Genomic DNA, 12,599 nt, shown 5'->3' with positions numbered 1-12,599 from the left:
AAAATTATTTTTTTGTTTCTTCTCAATACATACTTGAGTGTTGCCTAATTTGATGACACCAATAAAAATATCTTTCCTTGAAATAGATAATTACGTGATGATTGGCTAAAACAAAATGGTGTCACCCATGTGTCAAGTTGCAACGATGAATACCATAATAAATGGTTCATTTTAATAAATAATTTCTTCAAAAGTCATTTTCATAATTAACTAATTTTTTATATTATTTTTATAAAAAAAAACCCAACATTTTTTAGCATTTAGGGTTAATGTTTAAAGTTTTACCTCGTTACTTCAAAGTTAGATACACATTAATTCAAGGACTAATTGACTCGCAAATCTGTAATATAGAAACCTGCTGAATAGTTTCACTTACATATTCGACATAGTAATTAAATCTAGGCATCGTTCATATAAAAGCCGAAGTAATCTTTGGCATACTACAGACGCCACCTCCCGATTGGTGAAACATGCAACAAATTTCAGCACCATCTTCCAAATTGAGCTACATAATAATAAGATTCCACAGTTAAAAAAGCCATAAATCACAATGCAAATGCTAAGATAATTGTAAAAACTATCTATTTTCTGCTGTGTCAAGTGTCGAACATAGAATATGTCAAACATGGGTGTTCAATATTTTCTAAGACTTGTGTTTAAGGAGGGACCCTGAAGGATTGTATCGTCCGTCGTACCAATGTTTGGTACGCATCAAACATGGATATTGGATATGTTATTTGATCTCAAGTGTGAGTGTATAATTTAGGTATATGTAAAACCTATGCTCAAAATAAACTTTTTCAATTTTTTCAAGTGTTAAAAGCGCCTTTAGAAGATCATATTTATATGCCAATATTAGAATATGCATCAGAAGAGTGACCAATGCTGATACTTCAAGAAAAATGCAACTACGGAGCATATTACGAAAAATAATAATAAACTTGACAGTCTCAAAACTATTTAGGCCATGTTTTCTATATATTAATCTGATTCTTCATTTTTCTATCAACATGAGTATGGAAAAGCAATCCTCCAAGATATATATATACCGGGTAACGCCAGATCATGAAATCCGAAGGAGTATCACTCCTCTTTCCTAAGATTTATCATATATTTGAAAGATTATATCTGTTATTCATACCTACATATATTGTCAGATCAGACACAAATATATTAAAAATAAATGAACAATCGGATTAACGCAAAAAAAAAAAAACCTGATCTGACGTGTATTTCCCAGGAACGCGATGACCTTCATAAATAAAACGCACAGTATGAATATCCAATTGCTTCTTTCTGCAGTAAGCATGCATCAGTTTGATTAACTTCGCATGGCGCTTAATGTTATAGACTACCTTATTCCCATCCTACATAACACACAAACACAGACAAATGTGAGAAAGAGTAAGCAACAATTACTCGAATTCGTGTGCGAATGTTATATGCAGATTTACACCTAACAAGTTATAATATTTTTTCATGTATTCAGATTACAACCCAAGAGCAACGCCAGCATAATAAACCCACTGAGAACCCATAACAAGGATCACACGTTACCATGAAACTCGTAAAACCCGGGAAGAAAGAGTTGCTTTCTAATTCCACACTATAAAAAATCTCAAAAAATAACTTGAAAGTACAACAAGGTAACCTCAAAAACAGGTATAGGAATACTTACACTACCCGTATCCCATATTTTCATGAAACACTTAAAACCCAGAAAGACAAGGTTGCTTCCATTTCGACACACTGAACATCTAAAAAACTCACTTGAAAGTTCAAGCAATATATATACACTGGAAAACAAGGCATCCGAATACATTGTTTCTGAGACATCCCCGTACTCGTATCCAATATTTTCCGTGAAACCCGTAAAACCCAGAAAGACAAAAAGTTGTTTCAATTTCTAGACACAAACATTAAAACAGACAAATCACATGAAGGTAAAATCAAGAAACACTTAGAAATAAACAAGGTGCTCGAACAACTACGTGAGAAAGAAGAATGGGAGCAAGAAATGCACCTGACTCTTCACGCAAACCTGGATTATCTGCGATTGACCATCAGCAGTTGTTAAGGCTTTATCATCACCGCCGCTGCTACTAGCAGCAGCAGATCGAGGCATTTTGCTTTAAGAATAGTAAGAGACGCCTAAAAAATTTCAAGTTCACAATTGAGCTTTAAAGAAGTGGAGGAAAATTTTAGAGAAAAGATTTGCAAACTGACATTTTGATTCTGTGACACTAAAAAGTTCAAAATGGAACGAATTTCAGTTTATTGACTGATAATCTGTCGCCTCCGACTCCTTTTGACAGAATCGCCCATTGGTTTTGGGAAAATTAATTGACTGTCCAACCACTTGGTAAATGTTTTCTCTCTTATATTAAAATTTTAAATTTTTCGGCTTTTTCATCTCAATAACATGAAAAAAAATATAATTATCAAAATAGGTAAATCACAAATTATTTATGAAAATAAACATTTATTATAGTGCTTCTTTAATATTGTCTGACATATCGATAACATCACCCATATTTTTCTCAAGTATTCTATTGTTATTATTTAAAAATAATATTTTTTTGATGTTATTGGTATATATTTTTTAAAAATATTTAAAAAAATTATAGAAACATCAAATTTAAAAAGAAAAGAAAAGAAAAGAAAAATATATTTTTTAGTAATACCGCCGCCGCGACACCCTATTAACACCGCGGTCAAAAGAAAAACAAATGAAAGAAAAAGCTGAAATCTGAAAAAAAAAGGAAAACTGAAAGGACAGTCACGGGCTCGCATGCCCTTTGTTTTCAATTTCAACCTTTTTTCCTTCCAGCTTTACTTTTTAATTTTAAATGTTGTAGTATCTATAGGGCCCCCTTCCCCACGGTGAGATACTAGGAAAAAAATGTAGTGTTGGAGATTTTTTTGATGAGAAGAGAGTAGAAAAAAAGTTTGATTAGTGTTAAGGTATGTTTTTTTTTAATTTTAAAAAATGTTTTTATATTTTATTAAATTTTAGATATAACTTTCAATATTAAATTTATGTTTTAAATATTAGTGGTGTGGTATTTGTTTAATTGGTTATTAAAATTTGTTTGTTTGTGCATATATTAAAATGAATTCCTTAGATTATAGCCAACAACCACATGATAATAATGATTAATGTGTCGATAAAAAAAATTATTTATTTTTTGTTATTTATCGGTATACTTATAAATTGACACCTCATATTTATAATATAGTTAGGGTGAGTATCGCGTTTTGAGGGCATGTGTCCATGGTCTAAGCTACCAACCGGACAAACGGATTATGCCAATTTTGGATTTTGTCGAGTTTGGATCAATGACATTGATCAGGATGTTAGGGCTGAGGGAGGACTTAATAACCACCTTGGTTGAGCGGTAGCGTCCAAAGATGCACACATTTCATTTGTAGTACGAGGAGTGCACCATCACCTTAGAAGATGTTGCACTACAACTCAGGCTCCCAATTAACGATTATGTGGTGAGGGTTTCAAGTAAAGTGTTCGAACCTGCGACACTTTGCTATGACTTACTTGGATGCTCGCCTGGGGATGGTGAAGCTATATTTATGAGTTTGAAATTTTCCTGGTTAAAGAAAAGTTTCGAAACCTTACCGAGTAGTGCCACCGAGTGAGACAAGATGTTCGTTTTTTTGGTGTATATACTACAGCTAATAGGGGTACTTATATCGGTCACTAATAATAACAAAGTCCACTTGATGTATTTGCCCCTATTATTTGATTTGGAAGCTGCCTGTTCGTACATTTGAGGCTCAGCACTATTAGCAATGTTGTATCATTAGTTTTTCCAGGCTACAAAGCACGAAACACAAGCTATATGTGGGTGCCTCGTACTACTGCAGTTCCGGGCATTGTACAGGATGCCATTTCTGGCATCAGTGGGTCACCAAATACATGGGTTCCTACTTGTAAATAGGTAAAAAAAATTTTAAAACTTGGGTCAACATATTTTTTTTATGAAAATGTGTTCTAATAAGTTTTCTTTATTTTTAGATGGTTAAGTTGTCCCAATATCGGAAAGTCTGAAACCCTCGTAATCTACAAACAGATGATTGAAGCATACCCCAGGGAGGGGTGAATATTTTTTTAAAATAAAATTATAATAGCATCATGTAATTACCTTTTTAGTTATGTTTTTTGACCAAAGTCACTATAACGATGTTATTAATCGTACAGTTCGTATGGATGTCATATATGTCATCGGACATTGCGATTGTCATTCCTTCATCGGTTCAAGCCCATGCATTCATGTGGTGCATAAACACACTCGTGACTAATTTTTCAACAGTTGAGTGGTACAACGGGGACCAAGTTATGTGATAATTCGGGTGTAAACAACATGTTTTGAACATTCCACAAATTTTTGACAATGTCCATGAAATTAACAAAAGGGGAAAAGATGCAAAGAATTAAGCATTAAAGAATCAACAATATATTGCGTTGTGAAACGCCCGGATGGATAGGAGGCCTCAGTTGGATATGTTTTTTAAATTTCATGCCATCCGTCGAGTACCAACATTGGTACATGGACAATGGGTTGTATTTATTTGGTGGTGAGTTAATGGTAGCTCCTTCACACATGCACAAATGTAGGAACGACGTGCCCATCTGCTTGCTACTCTTCAACCCGAGCCTGAGCCCTAGCCTGAACCTGTAAGGTCATATTCACAATCAGGCGGTAGTTCTTACCATCTAGAGTTACCTTTACATAGTTTTGTTCATAAGGGTTCAAGCTACGCATATTTGCCGGAGATGCCAGGTTGTAGTTCTGATCATCAACAACCGGGGTCATAAATGATGTTTGATATCTTTAGCCCATCGCCACTGTAGTACCCGACCTCTATAGGAAAAACATTTTGTAACGCCCCCTACCCGTGTCCGGCACCGTGACAAGATACGAGGCATTACTGGACTTAAACACAAACAATTATGCAAACTGGGCCATAAAATTTTGTTCAAATTTAAACTTTTAAATTTTTATATTAAAGTCCCTTATTTGGGCCTACGAGGCCTTAAGCATGCTATGAAAGTGATTAGAGACTAAACCGAAAACTTTGGAAGGTTCGGGAAAATTTATGAAATTTTTTCCATAAAGCGGAGCCACACGCCCGTGGGTCTTCAACACGCCTATGTCCTCAGGCTGTGTAACTCTCTGACTATGATGTCATCACGCAAAATGAACCACAAGGCTAAGCCACACGCTCGTGTCATAGACTGTGCCCTCCATACGGCTGAGACACATGACCGTGTCTCTGCTCATGTGACTAACACTTAGGCTATTTTCCAAGCCTTTGTGTTACCCTTAATTTCTACAATTCATTACATATATCAAGGACACATATCATGTTATCATTTTAATGATTTAACCTCCTTCATTAAGATATATTCTTAACATTAACATGTCATTATTCATGCATTTCGCATGCTCGTGCAATATTAAATCTAGATGCAAACATCCATGACCATTAACCTTACTATTGCACCACATTTACTAATAATCTAGAATTATTCACTTATCACTTGTGTCATTAGACCTTAAGCATTCAAGTTCAATCAACATCATCATCTTTTTTTTTCTATATCATGCATTTTCTCATAGAAATGACCGGTTCGATTGGTCATAAAGTATTCATCATACACACATGTTATACACCAACATGCATTTTCAACAAGCATATCCACATCACAAACATTAGGGCTTAACATGGATAAATAGGCTTACAAGCCATAATCATTATAAGCCACATCTCATGGCTATAAACAACGAATCATTATAAGCCACTACATTTGGCTACTCATAACAACATCTATCATAAAACTAAGTCCCTATACATGCCACTCACTTGGAATCACTAACATAAATATATTAATATTCCAACGGAGATGCCTCGATAGTATGATGCTGCTTCCGACGATCTCCAACCCCGAGCCAACTTGAAAATGCTAAGGGAATGGAAAGGAGGGAGGAAGCTTTACAATTAGTAAGCTCGCATGAAAAATAATATGCAATGTGATAACATGCTATTTTTAAAATTCTTTCTATTTTTTCAAAATCTAGTCAAGCTGTTTTCCTGAGTCACAGTCACTAAATTATTCGTATCCGGAGCTATGAGACTCTGAATTGAGAAGGTTAATTTTTCCTGAAACTAGACTCATATATATTCTTACCATAAAATTTTCAGAATTTTTGCTCTAGCCAATAAGTACAGTTTATTCTTTAAAATTACACCTGTTTTGCTGTCTGGCAGTTCCGACCTCTCTTTACTATAAATTAATTATCTCATACTACGAGACTTAGATGATGCTTCTGTCTATTTTCCTTTAAAATAGACTAATTAAGTATTTTAAGCATATAAATTATAACCCATAATAATTTTTATACAATTTTTTAATGATTTTCCAAAATTAAGATAGGGGAGTCCCAGATCACTCTGACCCTATTTCAGAAAAATTCAAATATCTCCTCATATGATATTCCTTTGCTTACACCGTTGCCTTTATCTAAAACTAGACTCAATAAGCTTTAATTTCATATCTTACTAAGCCTTTAACTCAATTTTCACTATTTTTGGTGGATTTTCAAATTAGGACCGCTGGTATTGTACTAATCTGTCTTAGTGCAGCATGATGATAGCTATCACAAATTTGTCAAAGAAATTATTCTCATAAATATCACTCATTCATTTGCACTCTTATCACAAGCCCATTTCATTTCATATGGCAAACACATGCTCATGGGTTTTGAGTACGTATCTGTGCTATCTCTTAGCACAACCACTCATCTAAACATGACAATCACAAACATCATACTAGTATCATTTAAACATAGATGAGTTTATCATTTCAAGTATTTCCATTCCATTTCTCATATTAATTCCCATTGAATTCCTCGGAATCTCGATGGATATCACATTTATCATCAAGTCATGCAAGCGATCATTTCAGGTACGCACTCCAGCGAACCTCACTCATTATGGTGGGATTACCAGTCCAGGCTAAATCCCCCGTATCATAACTCACAGAGTGTTGTCGGGATTATCAGTCCATGTTAAATCCCTTACAATGACATACACTCTCATAAGTTCGGATCTGAATTACCAGTCCAGGCTAAATTCAGTCCTTAATCGGATTACCCGTCCGGGATAAATCCTTAATGCAACCATATTCTTCGGGAGGATCGATCACTTGAGGAACACCCGTCCGGGCTAGATCCTTTCTATATTGAGATTAACGGATTACCCGATCAGGCTAAATCCTTTTCTGCAACACATGCAGGATCTCATGTCATGTAAACAATGATTTATCCATCATATATCCCTTTTTATTCAACCGGGATTTTCTCTTTTCATCAAGTATATCAATATGCATAGATGATCATGCAATGTACATTCAATTCAACACATTTTCATGTTTATTTGGGCATTAGTCCATACAACCAAAAATAACATATCACCTAGTTTTCATACAAACTGATTTATTGAATTTAAAATGTCAATTTCCATCAAATGTCTATTAACATCAAATTCACTACAATCATAACAAGATATATTTCATGTATAACAATAATAACATGAATAATATGCTTATTAAATCACGCGAACTTACCTCGAATACGGAAACGGTGAAATTACCATTTTAGTCCAAACTTGTACTTTCTCGATTTAAGCCCGAATCTCGATTTCCTTGATCTATCATTTCAAATATAGCCTATTTAGGACTCACATTATTCAAATTGACTCAAAAATCATATTTTTGCAAAATTACATTTTTCCCTTAAACTTTGTCGAAATTACACTTTTTCCCCTAAGCTCGTAAAATGATTTTTATTCAATTTTCCCATTCTATAAGCCTATCCCAATCATCTTCATAACTATAGAAAATTACAATTCTCATCATAACACCCTTTTATACCATTTTTACAACTTTTACAAAACGGTCATTTCGAACGTTTTCGTCAAAAATCTCTTCGTAAAAGTCATTTATTTAGCACCCAACACTCATTTTCTACCATTAGACATCAAAATTCATGCATGTCACAGATGGGTAAATTTTTAAACATGAACCCTAGCTCAAATTAATGGTAGAAATAGATAGATCTTGTTACGGGGATTGCGAAAATGTAAAAATCATTAAAAACAGGGCTAGAACAAACTTACAATCGAGCTTGAAAGCTTGAAAAATCCTAGCCATGTTTTCTCCATGCAAGTTTCGGCCAAGGGGTTGAAGATGGATAAAATTTAGCTTTTAATTTTGTTTTTAATTCATTTTAATAACTAAATAACCAAAATGCCCTTAATGAAAAATTTCGAAAACATGCCTAACCATGTCCATTTTTGTCCACCAACTTAACCAATGGTCTAATTACCATATAAGGACCTCCAATTTAAAATTTCATAACAATTGGACACCTTTAGCATGTAGAACTCAACTTTTACACTTTTTACGATTTAGTCCTTTTGACTAAATTGAGTGGCCAAACATCAAAATTTTCGAACGAAATTTTCAAAAAATCATCCTATGAAATTTTAGACCATAAAAATATAATAAAATAAATTTTCTTACGTCAATTTTGTGGTCCCGAAACCACTGTTCCGATTAGGCCCTAAATCGGGATGTTACATTTCTCCCCCTTTAGGGATTTTCGTACCCGAAAATCTTACCAGAAAAGTGGTTTTGGTTTTTCACTCCGATTCCTAAATCCTATAATTGATGTCAAGGAACTTTCACTCAAGGCTGAACTTTTACTACTATCTCTTTAAATTTCACAAACAATAATCATGAGCGGTTTTCTCTTTACAACACTTTCATTGCAACTTAATCTCTATCAGAAAGTTCATGTATTCAAAAGTCTGATCCATACCATCATGTTACATATACATTCATACCTAAATCTTTTTCGAATTCCAATAGTGAAACTAGCCAGTTCATCTTGCCCTCATACTCTTTATAATTCCATACAATCCGATTATTTGCCAATTCAACTTTCAATTATGTTTCATTTCAAAGCCTCCTCTGGCTTTCCTAAGAAATCATGATATGAAACCCGGATCTCAATCTGATTAGTGGAGACTAGAATCTCAAGATGCCAAACATTCATAAAGACACGAAATTCTTCGAACCTGATGAGCGAAAATTCAGTGCATACCAGCATGGTTTACATATCTCGTCAAACATTTAACAACATGATACATATCACTTTCCTCTTTCATGGATAGGAATAATTCAGACAAGAAAATCGATATTAACTTTCTCTATTTCCATTCTAATGTCAATACTAGCAGAGATAACTGTGGTAGAACCTGATGCTCGGCTTTAACCCTATTAACATTTCAAATATTCTTACACAAGGATCATACAATAACTATCTCATCATCTTTTAATACCCAAGTCATTTGCACTATAGCAAACTCAGGTCTCTCTATGACATCAGATACTTTAAGCTATCACCTGCCTTGTTGCCTTAAAACACATCACCATTCAAACAACAATACATCACTGAAAATTAGAAAGTATTTGCTCAACACAGACTAGACCAGTTCAAAGGCTTCGGTTAACAATGTTCTCATCTGTCTAAACTTTTCCAATCATGAATTAAGCCATTAATTTCACAAAATGAAGATTTTACCACTTAAGCCTTTGCCAATGTTAAATCCTTATACAGAAATTTAGAGACATCCAAATATTAAGATCACCAGATTACCATGATCAAATGAAAAGCATAATCACACTTGATATATATATTGGAATCTAAAGGTCATACTTTAACTATAAGCCATGTTCGACAAGTTACGAGATAAAGATGACCAATAGTTCAAGATAAGGAAATCCATAACGAAGAAATCCAGATTATAGAAATTCAACATAAAGAAATCCAGAAGAAAATATCATTCTGACCACCAAAGATAGATGCAACAAGAAGAATATACCTTCCATATACATATCGGGCAAATCAACTATTACAAGAAACCGAATCATAGCATCATGTGTGTTTTCTCATAAAGTCTCAATAGATGAAATGTAACAGAACACTCGAGAGAAATGGAACAACACCGATTATAAATCAATCAGGTTATCAATGCCTTCATCAAACATCAAGATTAGAAAACATCCTCGTACAATAACAATTTATCAGAAGATAGATAGTCATAATAACACTTCCGAGAACAAATAAATCCTTAGGGCACCTCAAGAGAGACAATCATAATCCACTCACTGTAAGCTGTTACACTCAAATGTCATACATTTCAAATATTATTCCTTCGATTATTTCTGTCATCACTAATCCCGTATTATTTCTTTCATTGAAGAAAATAAGTTCAAAAGAATTCTAGTTACCACATTCTTTCGACATCGTACCTGAATCAGTCGGTTTATCGAAGTTAATTTATCTTATCATTACAATATTTCATAAGCCGAATAATCTTTAAATCAACCTGATATCTTTCTAGTTCTATCTTTACTTATCAATTCATTTTCAAACTATGCCCATATTTATAATCGATCCACAGTTGAACTCTTTGGTTTCACACTTGTGAGCTTATCCTACAAATCGTAAAATCCTTTATAAACACCACCCTGGTAAGGGGTGGGGTCATAAGATCTTTAACTTGTCTCTCATACATATATACATATGAAATTATTTCATCATTATAGTAATATAACTCGATTCAATCAATTTAGCACATTTATTAAAGCTATGCGAGTTTGCCAATCATACTTACTCAAACAAGCATACAGAACATTCGTTTTATCAATAAGGTTGGTGAGTTACTCAAATACATACGTTCACTCGAGAAAATCAGTCATATACATCATAGGGCTATCAATTAAACATAGATAAACTCATTACAATATATCCCTTTATCTCACTCATGGATGTCATTGCAATCCATCAACATTCAATGTCCAATCGGGACAATGACATTTTTATCTGTAACATGCTATTGTAAACCTTTATTCATACCTTTATGAATTTTTTTTATCACATTCACTTAATCAAACAAGTCAAGTGCACAATATCATATGAACATCAAACAAGCATAGGTACTCATCGTAACATAAACTTTCATCTCACATGTTATCACATATATCATGAACTTTTATTCATAATTTTCTGAATCCAGGCTTATCACGACATACTTTACCCGAATACCTTAGCATCACATTTAACATGGTCGGTGTAGCTCAGTTGGAGAGTACCTTTGTCCAAACAAGATGGTTCTCATTCACGCCGAAAGACATCACACTATCACGGATCGATGACATGTATAGCTAGACTCTCATTCATGTTAGGTTAGTCCGAGAACCGACTAAACCATAACTCTAATACCACTAAATGTAATGCCCCCTACCCGTGTCCGATGCTGGGACATGATACAAGGCATTACCGGACTTAAACACGAACAATCATGCAAATCGGGCCATAAATTTCCTTCAAATTTAAAACTTTTCAATTTATATCTTAAAGTCCCTTATATGGGCCTACGAGCCCTTAAGCGTGCTATGAAAGTGATTAGGGACTAAATCGAGAACTCTGGAAGGTTTGGGAAAATTTATGAAATTTTTTCCACAAAGTGGAGCCACACGCTCGTGTGGACACAGGGACACGCCCGTATGTCTTCAATACGCCCATGTCCTCAGGCTGTGTAACTCTCTGACTATGATGTCATCACGCAAATGAACCACACGACCAAGCCATACGCTCGTGTGCTAGACTGTGCCCTCCACATTGCTGAGACACATGGCCGTGTCTCTGCTCGCGTGACTAACACTTAGGCTATTTTCCAAGCCTTTGTGTTACCCCTAATTTCCACAATTCATTACATATATTAAGGACACATATCATGGCATCATTTTAATGATTTAACCTCATTCATTAAGATATACTCTTAACATTAACATGTCATTATTCACGTATTTTGCATGCTCGTGCAATATTAAGTCTAGATGCAAACATTCATGACCATTAACCTTACTATTGCACCACCTTTACTAATAATCTAGAATTATTCACTTATCACTTGTGCCATTAGACCTTGAGCATTCAAGTTCAATCAACATCATCAACTTTTTTTTTCTCTATATCATGCATTTTCCCATAGCAATGATCGATTCGATTGGTCATGAAGCATTCATCATACACACATGTTATACACCAACATGCATTTTCAACAAGCATATTCATATCACGAATATTAGGGCTTAACATGGATAAATAGGCTTACAAGCCATAATCATTATAAGCTACATCTCATGGATATATAAAATGAATCATTATAAGCCAATACATTTGTCTAGTCATAACAACATCTATCATAAAACTAAGTCCCTACACATGCCACTCACTTTCAATCGCTAGCATAAATATATTAATATTCCAACGAGGATGTCTCGATAGTATGATGCTGCCTCTGACGATCTCCAATCCCAAGCCGACCTGAAAATGCTAAGAAAATGGAAAGGAGGGAGTAAGATTTACGCTTAGTAAGCTCGCATGAAAAATAATAAGCAATGTGATAACATGCTATTTTTAAAATTCTTTCTATTTATTCAAAGTCTA

The 12,599-nt window shown here is 34.3% G+C and overlaps 1 protein-coding gene across 1 annotated transcript; it reads right to left on the bottom strand.

Moving 5' to 3' along the window:
* Positions 1–315: 315 nt before the first annotated feature.
* Positions 316–2,352, bottom strand: LOC107960333 (small ubiquitin-related modifier 1). Its single transcript, XM_016896663.2, has 3 exons — positions 2,024–2,352; positions 1,218–1,367; positions 316–505 (listed from the first exon to the last, which is right to left on the bottom strand). The coding sequence occupies exons 1-3, from the start codon at positions 2,123–2,125 to the stop codon at positions 410–412; spliced, it is 348 nt and encodes a 115-aa protein (XP_016752152.1). The 5' UTR covers positions 2,126–2,352; the 3' UTR covers positions 316–409.
* Between the last annotated feature and the right edge of the window lie 10,247 nt (positions 2,353–12,599).

Source organism: Gossypium hirsutum, chromosome A05 (genome assembly GCF_007990345.1).
Source record: "Gossypium hirsutum isolate 1008001.06 chromosome A05, Gossypium_hirsutum_v2.1, whole genome shotgun sequence".
Lineage (NCBI taxonomy): Eukaryota > Viridiplantae > Streptophyta > Magnoliopsida > Malvales > Malvaceae > Gossypium > Gossypium hirsutum.
The sequence above is the reverse complement of the archived record's forward strand: the minus strand, read 5'-3'. Positions and strand labels throughout refer to the sequence as shown.